The following is a 22,075-nucleotide window of genomic DNA, read 5'->3' on the forward strand; positions in this document are numbered from 1 at the left end:
TTTTATGATAAGTTCTCCGCACACTTAGGACCTCTGCAGCAAACCTGGGAAAAAGTTCTCCATTGAAGGAAGTGATGTAATATTTGTGTAAATAAGAGTGTTAGAGGGCGGCACGGCGGTCTAGTGGTTAGCGCACAGACCTCACAGCTAGAAGTCCAGGGTTCAATTCCACCCTCAGCCATCTCTGTGTGGAGTTTGCATGTTCTCCCCGTGCATGCGTGGGTTTTCTCCGGGTACTCCGGTTTCCCCCCACATTCCAAAAACATGCTAGGTTAATTGGCGACTCCAAATTGTCCATAGGTATGAATGTGAGTGTATCCTCACAATGTATCCTCACAAGGGCCACAGGGGTATGCTGGAGCCTATCCCAGATGGGGTACAACATGGATTGGTCGTGTTAAACAACTTTTCCATGGGAAATAACGGAAAGAAAAGCAATCCAAGCTAAGGTCAAACATGATAAAGACATTTAGCTACTGTACTGGGAATGTTTTAAGTAACATTTCCATATCCTTAGCTGTCATTCAAGTGTAAAAAGAAGTGAATCATGCCCATATTGAAACATAAAAACAGTAAAATATGCTCCTGAGGACTTCCGGACAGCTGCCGAACCCTGAACCCTAACATCGGTAGTGCAAATGGGGTCATTAAATGATATTTTGTGGGACTACCCGTGTTTCAAAAACTCTGTGCATGACCTGGGCATGCCCATATATATAAAGTCCGGGTTGCATTGACATCAGTGGAACTCGGTTTTAAAAAAAATCTATGCCAACTTTGAAAACAAGACTGCGAGTTCCAGTCCTACTGTGAGGCAAGTGGAGTCGGAACTTGCGGAAATGATTCCCAACTTAACTCCCAAGTCGCTGTACACAGAACACATGAAGGATGTTATAAGATACAGTACATCCTGGATGCAGCCAAGCTCTAAAGTGTTTGATTCCAGGCCCTTGATTAAAAAAATATCTAAGTCATTTCCAAACTTCCACCAGCCAGTCTGAGGTTCACCGTCCCTGCTGACGATGTCGGAAAAACAAATAAGACGGTTTTACATCCTCCAGCGGCGAACAGTCTCCCCAAAGCAGCAGTGTTGGGACTGCACGCATTTTAGCAGACTTGTGCATGGAGGATGACGAATCCCTACATCCGTGTATGGTGTATATTGATTATTTATTTTAATGCTGTCCAAAATAACGGATTTTGTTCATCTGTTTATGACAGACCAATGAAATGCTCCTCGACTAGATGGAAGAAGGTACATCGTGAACCTGTTTACAGTCAGACCTCGGTTTGTGTAAGCCCCGGTTTTCATATGATCCGTTTTTTGTCGAACATTGCACGTAACAAACTAGCCCGTTTGCCCTGTACTGTATGGTTCAGCGCAATCAAATGCCTTTCGCTTTGCTGATTCTTTATTGAGTGTGACTGCTAAGTAACCCGTCATGGGGCCAAAGAAAGTTGCGAGTGCCAGCATTTTCACAAAGAAGTTAAAAAAACACGATAGAATGCGATCTCACCAGGACGTACGACAAGTCTGCATCATCAATAAGTTCCATCCATTGATCATTTATAATCATTTTTCATTGTTTTCTGAATAAACTACAATTCATTCACTCATTCATTCATTTTCTACCGCTTATCCTCAAGAGGGTCGTGGGGGTGCTGGAGCCTATCCCAGCTGTCTTCTTGCGAGAGGCGGGGTACACCCTGGACTGGTGGCCAGCCAATCACAGGGCACATATATGCAAACAACCATTCACACTCACATTCATACCTATGGACAATTTGGAGTCGCCAATTAACCTAGCATGTTTTTGGAATGTGGGAGGAAACCGGAGTACCCGGAGAAAACCCACGCATGCACGGGGAGAACATGCAAACTCCACACAGAGATGGCCGAGGTTGGGATTGAACTCGGGTATAATGATTCTTATTTTTTTATCTTATTTTGGGGTATCTGTAACAAATAAATTGGATTGACGTGATTACATTCTCACGTTTCAGTTTTTGTTGGACCTCTTAGAATGAATTCCGGACCCAAAACAGAGGTACCACTACACCCCTCATGCTGGACTACGTTTGGACGGCCCTGTTCTAAAGTCACATAAAAATTCAGCGTTTAAATTGCCTTCCTTAATGACGTCATGCAACGCTTTGTACAAGAGCTTGGTTCATGTCACGTCAAAGGACTTTTTTGCTGCAGTTATTCCAAAAGAAGCAGTGGTTTGTTGTTCTTATGCTTTACTACTAGCATATGACAGCTAAGAATGATACTTAAAAAGATTACCTGTACACTTAATAAAGGTTTTATGATGGCTTGACCCCGGAACTGATTATTTCCATTTTCATTATTACATATTATATGAAAAAACACTGTCCTGCATTGTTTATATAAAAAAACAGCATCCATATATTGGCTTTCAGCTTAATGGTTTTCCTAGGAAAACCCAGTAAAAGCAGTCCCAGTCATTGGAATTCATACACTGACACTCCTGCAGGTGCACTTTGGCCGTGCGCAATCGCTGCAAGGTCGGCACGAGGCGCGGCAAAGGTGTTGTGGTCAAGGATTTTGTGTTTTGTGCAAAACAAGCCAGAAAAAAACTGTTCATTATCATATTCTTATCAAACTGAAGCCTACTTGAGTGACAGCTTGGTGGTTCCAATTCTTTCCGTCACGTCCCATGCAGGAAGACGGGCGGGACAGGAAGAGGGGGGGCATGCAAACACAACAAAAGGAGGAGGGGGGGGGGGTGAAAAAGAAGAAAACAAAAATGAAGGACATGTTATATCAATTGATGAATGAAATAAAAAAACATGTACACAAAGCATATGAAAAATGATCATGCAGCATTTTACAAAAGCACCAGAGATAACTAAATTGTCGCGACCTCATTTGGAAGCCTGTGGAGGAAAAAGCAGCCATGAGAGTTATTCATGTGGTTTGTTAAGGTTCCCCGGCAAAGAGTCTGCCGCCCGACTTTAATAACGCGACCGATTGTTCTCTCATTTACTGGCGCCGTGGACGGCCTCCGAGCAATTTGGAGCCAAATTTGGGAGTCGACCGAGATTCTGGGCAAACACAAAAGCCCATCCAGGAAATGGATGGTCATCAGCCAGAATGACACCTCAGAGATAGCTTCGAGCAGGAGTGCACATTTTGTCCCTTCAAAATACTGAATTATCTGAACAAAACATCCACATCTTAGCTTTGTGTTATAGGTGACAGAGCAAAGCAAACTAGTTACTATCTATACATCCACAGTCGGGCTGGAAATGGCCCCAGGGTCGCACTGTGGACCCCCCTACCCCAGGCGTAGAGCTCGACATCTGATTGTCTCTGGGGGGCCCGGACTGACAGGAAGTTAATACATCTTATGAAGTTCACAGCCTTGGCAGGTCACCAAAGCAAAGATGTGTGATTTTGTTCCAACTTTGCAGCAGGTCGGTTGATGTATGTTGATTATTGCAATGCATATTTTATAAAGGCTGCACGGCGGACTAGTGGTTAGCGCGCAGACCTCACAGCTAGGAGACCCGAGTTCAATCCCACCCTCGGTCATCTCTGTGTGGAGTTTGCATGTTTACTCCGGTTTCCTCCCACATTCCAAAAACATGCTAGGTTAATTGGCGACTCCAAATTGTCCATAGGTATGAATGTGAGTGTGAATGGTTGTTTGTCTATATGTGCCCTGTGATTGGCTGGCCACCAGTCCAGGGTGTACCCCGCCTCTCGCCTCACCCGAAGACAGCTGGGATAGGCTCCAGCACCCCCTGCAACCCTTGTAAGGATAAGCGGTAGAAAATGAATGAATATTTTATACAGTGAAAGATTCACTGTGAATGACTCTCAAATGACAAATAAAGACCGTTTTCCAAATAATAAATAGTCAAGTATTCAGCGTAATCTCCCTTTAGATTTGACCGATAGCATCTTAGAATATGTAATGATGTTCAAATAGTAATACGTGTCTATAAAGCCTGCTTATGAGCACCTAATGTGAAAAACATCCTCATTTGTTTACTTTTGAGAGAAGAGGCTCGCTTTTGAAGTTGCTGCTTGTCCATCCTCATTGACATGATACCGCCCCTACCTAGGTGAGCCCCCCCGATGCGTAAAACCACCACATAAAAGGACAGCTTTGCCAAAAAAAAAGAAAAAAGAAAACCCCAAAACAACAGGCTTTGCTACACATCTTTAAAAAAAAACCTGGAGCTCAGTCAGCTACAGTCAGTTATTTTTTCCTTTCGACTTTTTCCTGATTACGGAGTCACCACATCGGATCTTTTTTGATAAATAGACTAACCTAGCATGCTGAAAAAAAAATGTGAGTGGAATGTTAGCACTGTAGCTAGTGTTGTTTACATTTGCTGCCTCCTGTCCCACTCCTCTATGTATGTTACATTGCCGTATGCGATATATAACAGCTATTATATTGGTATATATAGTGCAGAGTTACAGTGCATATATTTTTCCGTGGATTCATTAGCATTAAAGCTACAGACAAATAAAACACTGTGTTCCCAGTCGGGATGACCAAAAGGACTTTTAAACTGTCATTCTGTTTGTCCAGTTTATTCTACAGGCATCCTGCACGTAATACTTGTATTAATCTGCGTAAAGGTCTAATACAATCAAGTGCTTGGAGGACTCTGTCTCCTAATGTGCTGTTGTTTACTTCGGATGACCCCCTCCCTGACCGCTTCTGCTCCCCATTGTTAAACTTGTCGTCAGCATCAGGGGTGCTGAAACACCGAAAGACAAGAAAGGCTGAAAACGCTGCACGTGCAAATATGGCACCTCAACACCGAGCTCACGTTTCAGCGTCTGATAACACCTCGCACCGTTGGCGCTGCCACGCACGCACAGCCGCGCGCTAACGCAGCATTTTACACCGCCACAGTAGAGCAAGACGCACGTATCATGAAACATAAGCACAACAGAGCGCACAAAAACACACGCCGTGTGATGCACTGATGTAATGAAAGTGCAGGACCCAGTGGCGACATTTAATCACTCAATGGGTGTGTGTAGGTGTGTGTGATGTTTCATAAAATAGCTGGATTTAGAAGCCTATAACGTGTTCCCTTTAGCTTCAAAAGTATTGCATTTTATCAGCAAAACATGCAAAGAAATGTACACTTTATTGACTGACTGGCTACAACATTGCTTGTGTAGAAACACCATAAAAAACACTGGCATTTACAGCTGTGGCTGTAGGCAACCCGAGTGATCAGCATCCAGCAGCTTTAGCTACCTCTAAGTGCTTTCAAATGTTGGTTGCGCTTATGTACGTTAGCGGTACACATGCTAGCTGAGCAGTTTGTTCCTTAATGTTATTACAACATTGGTTCTGTTGATGCTGTGTTGTACATACACGATATGCGATCAAAGAGATGTATGTTTTCTTTTTCTACTTTCTCATTTACTCCAAATCATTATTAGCATTTTTATAAAATATTGATGATATACACTACCGCTCAAAAGTTTGGGATCACTTGCAAATGTCTTTGTTTTCCAAAGAAAAACAAATTTTAAAGCAATTTTGATCCATTTCACAAACAATTAAAATTAATTTGATGATTTTCAAAGAACGATGTACATTTTTGCATAGAGACCTACTGTCAATGTAACTGCCTCTCTGTTTTAAGTTCCTACCTATTTTCGTTTTTGGTTCCTACCTAGGTGCATATAAGTTAATGAAATCTGAATCTGTTTGAACCCCTTTTAGTTCTCACGTTGGTTTTGCAATAAATCATCAGTAACACACAAGAACCAGTTGTTGTCTGATTGTTGCACATCCGAGGGAGTTACAATCAACAACTGTCAGTCTTCTGCATCAGTCTCCTGGAATGGTTGTTAATCCAAGTTAATCGTTTTAGGCTAATAGATTATTAGAAAACACATCTAAAAATCTAAACTAAAACTAAAATCTCTTACCATGCTGTTAACTACTCCCTTCAAAGAGCAGCACAAACTGGGTCTAACAAGGACAGAAAAAGTAGTGGGAGGCCTCGATGCACAACTGTGCAAGAAGACAGGTACTAAATAGTACCCATCAAACACCAGTTTCAGTGTCAAAAGTGAAGTGGCGACTTCATGGCAGTACTGCCAAGAAAACGCCATATATCAGACTGGCCAAAAAAAACTTTTGAGCGGTAGTGTATATAGAATACATATTTAAATATCAGCAACAGCCTCTATGCACCGTTTCTAATATTTTGACCCTCTCGTGCAGGTAACTTCTATATTAGGACCATCAGCTCTATAGCATTGCAAACTGCAACTACATTAATGGGGCATGTAGTCGCTTCACATGGTGTTCCAAATGTTGTCTCCTCCATGTTATATCACTTGACAACAACATGGAAACATCCCGCAAATGCAGATTTGCAGTTTTAACCAACGCTTCCTGTGTTCAAGCATGCTGTTGTTGTCTTGCTGTTCCCTATTCATCATTGCTTCTGTCAGCTTTCCTGGAGGTACTAATGGTTTTAGGGCATGGGTTGACGCCACAGTGTGCGTGTGTGTGTGTGTGTGTGTTGAATAATTTGAAGCTCCCTTCTCCAATTAAAATGCGACAATTTTCTCCCAATCCAGAGCGAGCGCTCCACAAAATGCTCCTCGTTAGGCATTTTGTATGTTCACAAACACGAAGATGACGTTTATGGGAGAGCGGGGTTGGGGATGTGATGCTTTATTACAAGATTCCTACAGATTTGATATTTCAAGATTCCATACTTTTTCCAGACTCAGTGAAAAACATGTGTATCATCACAATAATCAATTATTCAACAATTAATTTAGTGGAAATGTGCCCACATTGTGCCCACAAATGTGCCCGATTGCCCACAGCAGATTTGGTGTATTCCGATAAATGCCTTTCAAAGCTGATTACAAAAAAACGATCGGTGCGCAGCAAAAAATGGTACGTTTGCCAACAAAATGACGCGTCTCGCACGGGCTACGCCAATCCACGCCAGCTTGATCACTCCCTTACCAAACCTATTGATTATTCATGCAACTTTGTTTACATATTTTGCCTAGCTCTCACTGGCTGCACTTTACATTGGCGGCAGCTAGCTAGAGTTATCCGCCTGGCTTCTGGTCTTCCGACTCCAAATGTGACTTTTTAACTACATTTAGTTTGTTTATTCATGGGCTACTAACTTTTTCAAGTGTCGCTGAACAAACTTACCATCTTTTTGTCATTATATCCATTATGTCTTGTCCTCAAAACACTATTTGTGTGTGGTTGTTGTGAACTTAATCTTTGGAATTGTGTAATGGTGCCCCTGGCCAATACCACTCATGTATAAATAAATGTAAAAATGTACAGTTGATCCATGTGATCAGTATCAGTCATGGATGATCGTATCGGAATCGCCAGCATAAACCCTGATCAGAGCATCTCTAGTTTTCAGCAATAGGAATGGTGAATTTCCTTAGTCAATTTATGAAATCAAATTCCGACGTCCATCGCGTTTTTAATCACAGTGCTCCTATACACACTGTAATTAAAAACACGACGACGAATGATGATGAATGACACGTCGTCTCACCTCATCGACGTTCTCGAAGGCGTTGATGACGTCGTATGGCAGGCAGGACAGAAGATCGATGACGAACCAGGTCTTCAGGTAGTTCATGCGAATGAGCTTGGGGTCGGAGATGACCTCGCCGGCAGGCCCCACAAAGGTGGTGTGGAAGTTGAGGACGATGTCCACCAGGAAGATGACGTCCACGATGCTATCCACCACCAGCCACGTCACGTTGTTCTGCTTGGTCTTGAAGGACACGTTGTAGGGCACCATGATGGCCGTGTAGAACGTCAGAATGAGGATGACCCAGTCCCACGTGGTCTTGAAGAGGCAGTAGTGGAGGATGATGTGAGGCGGCGTTTTGGGGGTCTCTTGCTTGTACTGGGGGAGGATGTCTGAGCCGAGCTGCAGCACCTGAAATGTGACATTTATGACGTTATTAATAGAAGAAGACTGAATTTAACTGGGCGGCACGGCGGTCGAGTGGTTAGCGCGCAGACCTCACAGCTAGACCAGGGTTCAATCCCACCCTCGGCCATCTCTGTGTGGAGTTTTCATGTTCTCCCCGTGCATGCGTGGGTTTTCTCTGGGTACTCCGGTTTCCTCCCACATTCCAAAAACATGCTAGGTTAATTGGCGACTCCAAATTGTCCATAGGTATGAATGTGAGTGTGAATGGTTAATGGTCTATATGTGCTCTGTGATTGGCTGGCCACCAGTCCAGGGTGCACCCCGCCTCTCGCCCGAAGACAGCTGGGATAGGCTCCAGCCCCCCCCCCCCACCCTTGTGAGGAAAAGCAGTAGAAAATGAATGAATTTAACTGGACCAAAAGTTACAAAAATCCAAAAAAGTGAAAAAAAGAACCCAAGAATCACAATCAGCTGATCTTCTTTGAATGATCTGTGCTGATATCAGATCGGAACAATATCAACTAATAGAGTACAGTATGTGTTTCGTCTCACCTCAGCTAGTCGCGAGTGTTTGTGGACGTTCTCTCCTTTGTGCACCGTCGGCTGAAGCTGCTGCAAGACGCCTCTGCTGCTCGTCAGGGCTCGGGTCAGTCGGGCGAACTTCCCCCAGCCTGCACGCCGTCAACACGGTCAATCATAATCATGACCGCGGTAAGAGTGACCTCAGTGTTTGCTTGATTTGGGGTCAGGTTTGTATTTATATCCTCAGTTTTGACTTCTACACTTGAGGTACTCTTGAACTGCTTCTACTGGTACCAACCTTTGGACGAGTCATCCTCAATGGGCTGTTTGAAGGCCGTGATGTCGCTGAAGGTGCAAAGGAACAGGACCACCTTCTCCTGCTCGTTTCGTATGGGCGCTATCTTCACAAAGAACCAAACAGGCGTTCCTAAACACACATCACATACACTTATCTTTATCTTTAGAGTCTTGATTTGTTGTGTTGTGTTGCTGCAGAAAGATTACACAATGATGACACAAGTGGAAAGTCTCAACGATCCCGCTGACTTTGAACTGTACGTTACAGAAGCTCAGACTACATTAGCATGATAATAAGAGGGACCCCCCCCCACATACACACACACTTACTGTTCTTCTTGTACATCAGTATTTCAAACGAGTTCATCTCGTAATTCTCAAACGTCAGTCGCACTTTTTCCGTCGTGTCCTTGTCTGTGAGCTCGCCGTACATGAAGCTGCAAAAAATAAAATAAAAAAAAAACACACAGAAGAGAAATTATGATTTTAATATTTAATGTAGCAGACATTAGCGGTTCACTGGAAACACAGCCTGCCCGGGTGTGTCAATATTTGGATGCGTCAGCCAATATTGGCTCCAATATTCGGTCATCAAATTGCCCAAATGCCTCATGACTGTGCACATTCTATAGCCTAATATTGAATCCAAATATGACAAGGCTTGGAGACACGGGTTCGATTCCCCTTTAGGGCTTCTCTGTGTGGAGTTTGCATGTTCTCCCCGTGCATGTGTGGGTTTTCTCCCGGTACTCCGGTTTCCTCCCACATTCCAAAAACATGCTAGGTTAATTGGCGACTCCAAATTGTCCATAGGTATGAATGTGAGTGTGAATGGTTGTTTGTCTATATGTGCCCTGTGATTGGCTGGCCACCACTCCAGGGTGTACCCCGCCTCTCACACAGCTAGGATAGTGTCTCTCGTGAGAATAAGCGATATATAAAATGAATGTCAAGGCTGCCCAAAAAGAATAATGTACATGTATTTTTTTTTCTTCTTTTCCTATTTTTTATTTATGCCCAAATAAATGAAAAATGACTTTGCTGTAGAAGAAAGTAATACAAAAAGAGACTGAAACCACCAACATAAACAACAACTAATCTGGTTCAAACAGTAAAACAAACAACGTAATGTGAAGATACATGCTTTTTCCTGGAGGTTAATGACGCGTACAATATCTTTTTCCTCTTGAAAAGCCTAAAATGAGAGGTCATTCATCACTGTACAGCAGCAGTGACTGAGCTCGATTGCTTCATTAATTATTGAGCGGCTACAGATGACAATTGATAGTCCTCGTCTACGTGAAAAGGAAAGATTACCTTTCTAATGACCGCATTATTAGCTCCAGGACAGCTCAGCATTTTTCAGATTATTCCGCCCGCACACACTCCATGTAAATATTGTTTTTTTTTCTTTTTACCAAATACAAACAGAAAGAGAAATGTCATTAATGAGGCTACATGGTTAACGCTGCTGGCGGATTTTTCAGAAGCGGCTAAATGTCCTCTCTCTTTCCGCTGGGAGGTACTTTCTTCAAAGACAATTCCTCAAATGACTTTCTTGTCGTGTGTGTGAGACACGTCCCTGCAGGTTTGTCCAGCTGGACACATTCCATGAGATGCTGCAGCAGTCTTTGATGCTCTTATCCGTAGCAAAGGAAGGCTGTGATATTCCATTTAAACCACACTGAGGGACTTGGGTATAAATGTATTTATGGCTTTTTTTTGCCATCTTCTAAAACATCAAACCTCTATGAAAGTTTTAAACTGCTGTCCACATATGGTTAGTCTGCAATAAAATTGTTGAAGTGGAAAAACTATAAGCAAGATCAGCTAAATCTACCCAATATTGTACTGCTTTAACTGTGTAAGCTAAATGCTGTTGCTAGCCTACAAGAAAATATTGAATGTAAACATGACTATTGTAAAAGTAATTGAACCAAACATTGCTTTGAAATGACAGCGACATTTGTCATTTAGCTGCAATTGTTTTTATTAATTTTTTGAATTTTTTGAAGTGATGCTAGCGGTAGGTTAATAATATGTTCCTTTTAGCTAAATGCTAATAACAGCATACTTACGTACTGTAGAATCACTTTACGAAATCTACAATTTAAAGAAAACTTACATAAAAATAACTAAAACATAAATAGAGAAAAAAAAATAATTTGTCATTAAACAACAATTTGTTTTTTTAAATGTATACCAGTCGTGCTAGCAGTGGCGCATGGCTAAGGTGATACTTATGGAAACTTATGGAAAACTGTAAACAAAATAGAGCTAAAACATGAATAAAGTAGCATAGAAAATAAATTTACCATTTCACCATTGTTTTTTTTAAATGCACCAGTCATGTTAGTAGTTGTTTGTAGTTAAGGCGTCCTTGGAGCTAAATGCTAATGACAGTGTGCTAAGTCACTATCAAATCACATGACTGAATTTACAATTTAACCAAAACATGACAAAAGAAGGTGAAAAATATATATTTTTTTATTGTCCGTCATGCTAACTTGGAGCAAAAATGCTAATGGAATCACGATTCGGTTTAAATGCCAATCTCGAAATGCCCCCTGCTGTAGTCATTGATAGGTCTACATGTCAATCACTATACGCAGTCATTATTAGAGTCAAATCTATGTATCAATCATTAGTCACGTGTTTGGATTTGACTCTTTTCCGCCAGTATGTTCACAGCACGAGCGTAGGAACCTTTGCCTATCAGTCACTGGGAACAAAATCAATTAAGAGTATTAATTTCCAGTCAAACCACAATTCCTTTGCGTCGGCGGCTAAACTACCATCCTCCTAGGAATAGCTGTTGAAGGTAAAGAAAGGAACAAGCGCACAGCACGCTCAATGTATAGATTTTTATTTCCTAAATCAAAGTGCGGCAATGAGGCGTAACCCGCTGATGAAAGAAGCAGGGTGCCCAGTGAAAGTCTTCCCTCCCTGGAGCGTGAGGGGCTTCATTGTGCACTCGTCCCCTGGAGACCTTGAATCTGTTATGTCTCCTTTTTTTTTGTTGTTGTTGTCTACCCCAAAACGGGGGCAGCTCTGGGAATTTTGCTCTAAATTTAAGTGACGGTTTTGTACGTTACGGTGCTACACACAACAATGATGTCATTGTAAATGACAGTCGTTTCCCTGGACGTGTGTTGTGTTGCTTTTGACGAGCGTGCCAGTAACGCAGTAAATTAATAGGATCACATCAAAACAGTCCGGTCTGTGCTGCCAGATTTGCAAATGGTGTGAGATTTCTTGTGTTGTCATCGGAGCTGTTTTGTCACAGCCAGCACTGCTGATTTAGACCCTCTGGTCCTGAAGCATAAGCTTCATAACACTTGCCAATACCAACACTGAACACTGTGTGTGTGTGTGTGTGTGTGTGAGTCTGTGTGTGTGCGCGCTCATTTCTTTTAGGTTTATTTTTAGTTTTTGTGGAGGAAACACACCTAAAACGTCCCCAATGTATTTCACACTCTGCCCTTCTGTCTTATTAAGAGGCTGTATTTTGTCTAATGGAGTGGCTTTCCTCACAATATTGCATTTCAGGGGACTGATCGTCTTTGTACCTTCGTCATATTGACGTCACGTAAGTAGCGCATTAGCTCAAATGAGCTAATAAAGTGTTCTATTAAGCATTCTAGCAAAACTCATTCCAAAGCTCACCAATGACTGCATATAAAGACCACAATGTAGCGCTAACAATGGCTGCTGCTATGGTGGTTTTGGCATGGATTGACACATAAACCTGCCAATGACAGGAAGGCTGGTCAATGACTGTATCATTAGTGAATAAAGCAGGCCAATGTACATAATGATTAACATATAGACCTGACAATAATTGTAAATAACCACCGGCCATTTTCTCTTTATGATTGACAACTGATTAAAAAGGCTGCTCGTGACTGAATTTAATGATTGACATGTAGACCAAACAATGACTGAAACACCTGTGCCATTGAATGATTATGAATGACGTACAGATCTACCAATGACTGCATCAACACCGTATAATGATTGACATGTAGACCTACATTACTGTATGTTGACCGAACAATGACTCAAAGGCCACTAACCAAAATGCCGGCCATTGACTGTGTATAATGATTAACATGTACACTTACCAGAGACTGCATCAATGTTTATTTAAAAGCCAGCCAGTGGCTGTGCATAATGATTGTCATGTAGACCTATCACATGAAGACCGACCAATGACTGAGAGCCCTGCAAGTAAAATGCTGGCCATTGAGTGTACTGAGTGACATGCAGACCTACCAATTTCTGCGACGACAACTAACCATTGACTGCATATAGTGATTGACATGTAATAACTGTCAAGACATGTAAAGACATACCACTGTCTGAAAGCCAGCGATTTGGCATTTAAACCTGCCACACCTAGACCGATCAATAACTGAAAGACCTGTGAATAAGACGCAGGACAGTCACTGCAGATAATGATTGACATGTAGACCGACCAATGACTGAAAAACCTGTGAATAAGACAGAGGCCAGTCATTGCAGATAATGATTGACATCTAGACCGACCAATGACTCAAAGACCTACAGCTAAAATGCCGGCCATTGACTGCGATTAATGTTTGGCATCCAGACCGACCAATGACTGAAAGACCTGTGAGTAAGATGCAGGACAGTCACTGCAGATAATAACTGACATGTAGACCGACCAATGACTGAAAGACCTATAACTAAAATGCCGGCCATTGACTGGGATTAATGTTTGGCATGTAGACCTATCAATGACTGCTGCAGCAGTGTTTAAAAAAAAAAAAAAAGACCAACGACTGTATGTAATGATTAACATTTAAAATGCCAGACACTGACTTTGTACATAACTGAGATGTAGACCGACCAATCAAAGCACAGCATTCAATAGAGGTCCAACTCCAAAATGCAGCCTACCTGCAGGTGCTGCTTTTCTGCATCACCTCGGCCCTGTGGTAGCCCGACAGCTTGCAGAAGCCGTCATTGCTGTAGACAATGGGCCAGTCCACAATCTGGGCGTTCCCCAGGACAAAGTTGGTGTCTGACGAGGAGCAGAACAACAAACACTTGAGAGGTTAACAGCATCTCCTAAAAAAAAAAACAACACACAAACTGTTCAAAAGAAAACTCACAAAATAAGCTAAGAAGACAGGAGGCTGAGGATATTTGCATTTGATTGGAATCAAAGTCAAATATTTGGGGAAATTAAAAGGGAGGAACAAGAAGCTTAGGGACGAACATGAAAAGACACAAGGCCAAAAGGATGTTAAGCAGAGTTTGGGTTCATCGTTTCTTTACAGTCCAGTTTCCATTGACAACAGCAGGATGCCTTCATTGTCTTAACTAACATTTCCATTTTCTAAATGAGAACTCTCCGGGACATCTTACCTTGAACACGCTGAACTACAGTACATAACACGCTGTAATGTAACATTTTATGGCGTGATTGTCCCGTAATGTGTCTGAGGTCGTTACAGTGACTTTGCTTTAAGAGCTCCTAAACACACTTGATCAATGTTCATTAGCGTCCATGATGCTTCATTACACACGGGACACCGATATACGCTACTGACGCAGACTGACAAAACGTGTCTGAGACCGCGCACACACACACACACACATAAATACCTCGTCACCGTTTATTGTAACCAAGCCTTGTGTTGCTGTTTGTAATGGAAAAAACTTCACCGGGGGAATCTCTCACTAGAGCGAATGATCTGTCTCATTTGTCTGCAAATACCAATAATGGCCGTCATTAGCTTTAAAGGTCATAAAAAAAAGCAGCAAGTATACAGTTTTTAAGGCGGCATGTTGTGAATATTAAAAAGGTTAGCAGCACCTCGGAGCTACACTTACTCGTAGTCAATATGCTCATAACCCGAAACAATCCTCTTCCTGTGTCTGCTTGTTTAATGGACTTTTTTTTTCTAACGTCCTTGTCGTTTTTGTTTGTTTTTTTTTAATTCCTCAAATATGTCTGCAATTTCATAAATTAACATTCCCATAGTGTTCTCGGTGTCATTACTTACTGGCTATAAATGGTCCTCGTGTCATTTGACATGAAATGAAAGGACATCTTCTCATCATAAGCGTCTGGCTTTTGGAAAGGATATCAATAAAACTGGTAATTGATTGAATGGGGTGCAGTAGAAATACACTACAGCAAAGGTTTGGATGATACTTTTTGAATTAAAGCTAATTACTGGGAATAAAATGCAAAAACAAACAGTGCATCCATGAAAGGAAATGAAAATCTATCCTTCTATGCACACAGACTGCACAAGGGGCTGAAAGGACGGCAGGAGGAAAAACTGAATTGTCACACCACATATGGCCACATTAATCTAAAACCATGACAAAAAAACACAAAATGCACAAGATGTTCCATGCCAATGTGTTATTTTACAATGATCAGATGGATATTAATCTTGTTAGATCGAAAATCTCTTCAAAATGATGCTTGACTATCATCACCATCGTAGCAGTAGAGTGCTTTGTAAATTAACATCATTTGGTATAGAACATTTGAATGGTACACTGCAATGAGAAGGGGAGGGAGGTTTCGTGTGATGAAAACATAAAAAAAAGAAGCACGCCAAATTCAACTCCATATAATAGTACCTGTCTGTCTATGTGACAGTGTCCAAACTGAAATTTGTGAAAAGGAAAAAGAAGAGTTAACAGATTCATATGATCAACATCTGTTTGAATGTGTGACGGACAAAAAAATGTAAAAAAAAAAAAAAAGAAGAAGAGATGGGATGTGCCAACAACAACGACAACAACAAAAATAGAGAACGTGCACGAGTGCTCAAATGGTGCTCACGCTGAAGAGTTGCATAATCTGACGCAGTCATCCAAATTTGGAGTCGACTAAACAAGCTTCACGAGAACATAGAAGCTGCAAGACAACTTTTACTTGTGGCGGCTAACCTGTTAGTATTACACCTATTAGTAGTACATTTAAGTAGTAGTATTTAATCCAATTGTACTTATTCTGGGCCTAAATTAATTTTTAGGCTAAACGATCTAACTAAATGAACCAAAATAGAAATAAATACAAGGCAGAAAAAGCATTCTAATTATGGAATTAGTATTTTCCAATGTTTATTAAAATAGTAACACGGGCTACCGTTGGGGCCAAAACCCATGACAAGCTAAAACTCAACTCACAACGACACTTCCTGTCCTGTCCACATCCTGTCCGCTTGTCATTAAGGTCCGCTGGAGAACACATTTATTGTGACACGCACAAACAGGCCTTTTATTTACGTCTTAAATGGCTTATTTACTCTTATTGATTGTGCTATATTGCGTAATATGCTTTGAAGCCGTTATTATTATACATCGATGAGACAGTAGCCACTGCGGAAAGTCGTATTTTCTCGATCATATCTACTGTGTTAGGTAATATAAAATGGATGTTGTTTCATGTCTAGAGGGCTCCAACAATGTTAAAATCCGTATTTAGAAGTAAACAGGTTTTCAATGCTGTATCTATGGAAAATATTACATTTATTAATAGTGAATCCTCTTTGGTGGAAATTCAGTCCAATTAACCGCGAAAAAACGATGGACGACCGCACCATCAGCTGCTTTTTCGCATATGAAATGAGTCCAACAATAAGGAGAATAAGGAGTTGTTGACATGACGGAAAAAAGCTATTGCTAGCACATTTACTTACCACTTTCGCCAAAGACATAAGGAGATTAAGAAAGGATTTTAAAACTTGTCGACGGGTTCGAATGTATTCATTCGCGTAATAGCTCTCTGGTTACTGTGCTAAATTTGGCAGCCATCTTTGCAACAACACGCTCCTTCTTCGCATTTTGAAGTTGCTTGTGTGATTTTTAATCGGTATAGAAGGGTTACAAGTTAGAAATATCCAATGAACGAATGGGTCAAAAGATCTAGTTCTTTTTTACGAACAGAGGTCTAAAATACCCGTTCAATGCATTCAGTTGCAAATGCTTTTTTTTTGATTGGCTGAAGAGTCAGTTCACCATTCCTGTCCGTTCACCTGTTCTGTCTCATCCTATCGTCGCGCCTCGCTCTGTGGGTGGGGTTAGCTGACTGAAAGACCGAGACCGAGAGATTGACCGACACTCGTCAGCCGTTCATTCATGACCGACAGTTGAGTCGGAACAAAAGTGAACATGAGTGAACGTACTGACTCGACACGGCTGACCAGGTCTACGAGATCGCAGGCTAATGACCAATTGACCGAAATTAATGAAATGAACGGATCTTTTTACTGAATGAACCAGAATAATAATGAACGGTTTTGCCCACCACTGACATCCAAGAAGGTTAGGGATGTAACGGTAATGCCATAATCACGGTTCGGTATATACCCTGGTTGTACGGTCACGGTTCGATTTGTGTCTATGTTTGTTTACAAAGTAGAGGCATGACTATATTGCAAGACAGTTACACTTCCTCATCTCTGGGCTGTATCGAATGTTCCGTACCAATAAATCCAATTACGAATACATGTAGCGTTACACCCGTGGCTACCAGTAACTGTGCATTGCTGGACATGAACATGAAATGTCACAAAAGACAAAATAATCCTCAGACAATGAATGAGTGAAGAGACGAGCACATTCTTTGTAACATCCTTCCATGCAGCACTCTTACAGCTTATATTCTTGGCTCCACGCTTCGTACAGATTTACTGCTTGCTAATCCGCCGACCGCCCAAGGTCGCGGGAAAAAACACACGCGTTGGCTTTTGTCTTAAAAGGGTGGATTTTCAGCCTCTTTTCAGTGCATTATGAATTTTGGGGATCCCGATTTCACAGCTGTCGAAGGAAAGCCTCCTTCTGGAAGGATGTGTTGGCATATTTTGGACTAGCGGTGCCCTTTTGTCAACAAAGTTGAAAGCAAAGCCCTCCTCTACACTAACCAAACCTCCATAAAAAACCCACGGTTGTAGCTTCATTTTAACACCAATCTGTTTTCATCGCTTCGTCATAAGAACTTCTGCTGTCATCTCACATCGCATCCCATAATACAAAAGATTTGTGACACCTGTGCCCAAAAATACGCGGTTGCCTGTGAAAGTAATTGTCATCACATCTGGACCCCATGCTGCACATAAATCAATGTGATGGACACCACAGCTGGAGGCGGGACTCAACTTTGTATTCTTGTGCATTGCTGGGCATCAAGTATCAATATCGTCACTATTATTCCTTTTTTTTTTTGTTTTTATGAATCTTTGTACATTCCTCTATCATGTCAAAAAGAAGTAACTACCAATGAATTAGGCTGCTGAAGTCTGTTTTAACAGTCGAATACAGAAAACATACTAGACAGTTTTAGCATAACACAGTGGTTTTATGTTAATGGTATGTTTTTTTATGTTTAATTTTATATGCTTGAGACAAAGGCACAACTATATGGGTATTTTTTTGCAATACAACAGCATGACATATCGATATCCTAGCTATGCTGTGTCATCGTGTGCACACTTTTGTTTATTTTGATTCAGTACATACTTCTATAGGAGCTAAATCCCCATGTACTTTTTCAGTTATATCCCAGAGATATATAGTAAACATTGCACGAATTGATGTATTATGATATTGCGTGTGTTAATTGTTTTAGCCAGATAATGGTCTAAGGTCAATAGGCTAAAAATAACATCAATCAAATCAGCTGCTTTGTATTTTCAACATTTTTTGCACATTTAAATCCAATATTTGTGTTTTAAAGAGAATTTGTGAGGGACACTGCATCTCATAGCGACCCCCCCTCAGCTTTAGTCTGCAACACTGGTTTAAAGTAAAGACTGGAAAATGTGAGCTACAGACAATAAGCAACCAAATGCATCACTTTAATTGTTACCTGGGCGTCTAATAATCACCACCATGGGGTACATTTGTATATATATTGTACCATGAGGGCTGCTACCGTAGTCCTGTTTCTTAACAATGCACACTTTATATGCATTGGGCACCATTTTTTCCATACAGTATAGGACATGAGAGACCTTTCCTGTCCTCTCTTGTGTAATTATGCAGAAAATTAAAATTGCATTGCTTTAGATTTGATGAAGTGAATTCTTAAAAAAAAGCCCAAAAACCTTCTAACCAACCAGAACATTATGGAAGCTTCTAAATTGCCATAATTATATTTTGCAGGCAATTTATTCATGGTCCATAAGATTCCCCAATCAATCCTCCAGGAGGTCTTATGTAATCACAAGTCAGTTGAATGATTTTTTTTTGAGAAAGCTGCAGTCGTTCTCTCCTCCTCCCCATCATGCACTCTGTGGAACTCCGGCATATCATTGACTCGATGTGCTAATTGCAATAAATGAACGATCTTTGTTTTGTTTTTTTTAAGCATCAGTTAGGACGGGGTGTGGTGATCTTTTCGTTTTCACGTCGTCATTCGAACTTTTCAAGCAAGTGAACCAGCCGCTTCAAAATCGTTAATTGGCTTTCGAGTCGTCGCTCAATTAAAGCTCGTTTGTCAACGCTCCATACCTGGCTGTTCAACGGGACAAAGCAAACGTTCATCTTACCGTTCGACCGCCTGACAATATTCTCCAAAAAAGTATTCTGGGGGGCCACAAGTCCCCTCCGGCCCCCCGCCATCCTGCCGCTTCACTCGGCCGTCTGCAGGTGAGCCTCACCACCGGTCGCCTTCATGCTGTCCGCGGCGTGGGTGCGTGTCTGCCGATGCCGATAATTCTGCGGCTGCTGGCTGCTTCCTCAGCCCGGTGCGGTACCTCATCATCCAGGCAGGGGAGGGAAAACAACGCTTGAGCTGCTCGGTCTGGGCAGGAGGGGCCGCCGGTGTGTGGGGGAGCGGTCCCCATCATTGTCAGGATGGGGAGGAGCCACAGTGCCACCTGCTGGACGAAAATATGTGCACATTCATCAGTCGGTCACTACACCTTTCATATTACTAGTGCACTTTCTATTTTTAAAGGTTCCTCTGCAAAAACACTAGTTAAGTATTTTGTGAATTTAAAAACATACTGCAAAAATGCAAGTCAAAGATTGGAATGTCGACTGTTTCATGGGATATGTTGGGAATAAAAACACTAATCCATTAATCTGTATGTGACAGAGCACACTGCTGTTTTAATGACCTACTGCATTCATACTAGTCAAAGATGCTCAATACTACATGAGGAGCAATATGCTGTTTTTCAGAAAATACAGCAAAAACGCCAGTAAAAGGTTATTTTAAGGACCTACTGAAAAAAAACACCAGGCAAAGATCCTCAATATGACAGGAACATCTTGTGATTTTTATAGAAAATGAATGAATGGATGAATATTGCAAAAACACAAGTAAAAGATTGTAGTAAAACGAGTGCTATGCTGTTTTTAGAGACGCAATGAAAAAGGCACTAGTCTCTAGTGAGGATAAGCAGCATATAAAACGGATGGATGGATACTGGCCATGACCCAAAAGTGGATCACTGGTCTTTTCCTGGGAAGAATTCTTTTGTTGTGCTTGATCAGGAGTGGAAGGACATCATCGACTGGGAACTCGGCATGTCATCCGTCTGAAACACAGCTGCAGATATCTGCTGGAGAAGAGTGCACCATGGAGAGACCATCTCACACTGTTGCAGTCCCTTCACATTAAAAACTACAGCGCTAAATGACCCTTGCTAAAAACAAGCTGTAAAAATTCTCATCAAAGATCCTCTATATGAAAGGAACACTAAACAATTTCTAAAGGGACCTACTGGAAAAAAGGGGAGAAACACTAGTCACACATCCTTCCATCCTAATATATCCTTTGACCAATCCTGATCATTCATTTCTTCATACTTGGCTATGTGTTGCTTACATTATTAATTTAACATTATAGCCAGCATGGCCTCCAGCTGAACTTGAGCACTAGCATGAACTCACACACCCAGTAGCTGATGCAAATGAGTTGATTTTAATATAAATGATTAATGAAATATGTGGGAAAAGTCCTGACAGCTTGGAATGGATCCATGCAATGTATTACATCTTTTCCATTCATAGTGAGATGGAATACAAGAGTAAGCTTTGCAGTCACTCAACACCTACATAAATAAAAGTCTTTAAAGGCCAAACCAAAGCGTTAACTTGACCACGTCTTGGAGATCCGGAGGTGACTGAGGTGATCGGTGATGCTCTTGTGTTGGGGAAAATTGCGGAACTTCGCATCCTTTAACTGAAGCCACTTTTGCGCTCTGCGCTCGGCAGCGTGGCCACATTCCTGCTCCTCGGTCATGTAAGGCCGGCTGAGCCAGTATTCATTAGCGGCCTCGCGCTCCAGGTGCTTCACTGTGTTGCGCTTCATCTGCCATGTGATGGGACGCGGACGCCGGTACTTTCCGATCCATTGCTTTCCGGGGATGCCCTTCCGCAGCAGCGCCATGGTGAGGAACATGATGCAGACTGGCTTCTGACAAGAAATATTCAACGCTGGTGTTCAATATGAGTACAAAAAAGACAATAACGATTATTACTCTAAACATTGAATGACCTCTACATAGGTCATAGACCGGCGGCCCCTCCTGTTCAGACCGAACAGCTCAAGCATTGTTTTCCCTCCCCTGAATGTAATGATATAATACAGGATGGCATATTATATTAAAAACTGTTAGATTCCAGTGTATAATGGTACTTGAAACACTGCCTGTACAGCTGATATAAATTGCAACAGTTTGACCCTGTAACGGATTACCTATTTAACCATATATAAGCACGATGTACAAAATGTTACTCAATTCAAATATTAATAAATCATTAATTCACTTTTACCCATGAGTCCGTGCGAAGGAAGCAACGTACCAGGCATAAAAAAACAAGTAATAGTGTTATGCAGGCTAGCCAATCAATGTCCCCTAAGAAGTAAATTCATATGTCCTCCATTTGTGACATTGAGCTACTTACGTCGCTCGTTCACTCTTATCTCCCAACTTTAAGCATTTTTCTCCGGCGCAAAAGACGTAATGTTCCACTCAAAGGAATCAAAAATAAAACTACTACAGTATTCACTTCAATATACATATAACGTGTGTGCCGAAGTCAGGTTGCTAGCATCATGGCTACCATGACATGCTAACTTTCGAGCTAGCTAGCTTAGCTGTAAGTCAACCTCTAGGCAAAGTCATTTTAGGAATAATAATTGTTTATACGTGATGTGTACTTTACCTCGCTACTCGATAAGTGCAATTGCCTCCAATTCTGAAGACGAACAAAAACGCCGGGATTTAGAGCCAAAACGGGGACATTGAAACCAATCACCACTTCCGGGTTATTTGAGAACGAGAAGGCGTAAACTTCCGGG

At 41.6% G+C, this 22,075-nt stretch overlaps 2 protein-coding genes across 6 annotated transcripts in view; both read right to left on the reverse strand.

Moving 5' to 3' along the window:
• kcnh1a (potassium voltage-gated channel, subfamily H (eag-related), member 1a) overlaps positions 1-19,789 on the reverse strand; it is a 37,206-nt gene extending 17,417 nt beyond the window's left edge. The window contains exons 1-8 of one of the 5 annotated variants that reach the window (XM_058058145.2): positions 19,311-19,789; positions 15,397-15,423; positions 13,693-13,816; positions 9,100-9,206; positions 8,771-8,899; positions 8,503-8,621; positions 7,561-7,953; positions 2,639-2,665 (exon numbers count right to left, since the gene is read on the reverse strand). In XM_058058145.2, the coding sequence (XP_057914128.2) occupies positions 2,639-2,665; positions 7,561-7,953; positions 8,503-8,621; positions 8,771-8,899; positions 9,100-9,206; positions 13,693-13,816; positions 15,397-15,423; positions 19,311-19,383 (999 nt within the window). In that variant the 5' untranslated portion in view covers positions 19,384-19,789. Of the gene's footprint in view, positions 1-2,638; positions 2,666-7,560; positions 7,954-8,502; positions 8,622-8,770; positions 8,900-9,099; positions 9,207-13,692; positions 13,864-15,396; positions 15,424-19,310 lie in introns of all 5 variants that reach the window. The other 4 variants (XM_058058147.2, XM_058058146.2, XM_078787355.1 and 1 more) reach the window with 4 other exon arrangements.
• An 880-nt stretch (positions 19,790-20,669) lies between these two features.
• Positions 20,670-22,074, reverse strand: mrpl57 (mitochondrial ribosomal protein L57). The gene is made up of 2 exons (XM_058058151.2): positions 21,940-22,074; positions 20,670-21,187 (listed from the first exon to the last, which is right to left on the reverse strand). The coding sequence occupies exon 2, from the start codon at positions 21,170-21,172 to the stop codon at positions 20,861-20,863; it is 312 nt and encodes a 103-aa protein (XP_057914134.2). The 5' UTR covers positions 21,173-21,187; positions 21,940-22,074; the 3' UTR covers positions 20,670-20,860.
• Position 22,075: the final 1 nt, after the last annotated feature.

This window comes from Doryrhamphus excisus, linkage group LG20 (assembly GCF_037039965.1).
Source record: "Doryrhamphus excisus strain RoL-2023G ecotype Guam linkage group LG20, RoL_Dexc_Guam_v1.1, whole genome shotgun sequence".
NCBI classification, from domain to species: Eukaryota; Metazoa; Chordata; class Actinopteri; order Syngnathiformes; family Syngnathidae; genus Doryrhamphus; species Doryrhamphus excisus.

Coding starts and splice junctions, on each gene's coding strand:
- mrpl57 (XM_058058151.2), bottom strand. CDS start 21,172: ATGTTCCTCACCATGGCGCTGCTGCGGAAGGGCATCCCCGGAAAGCAA.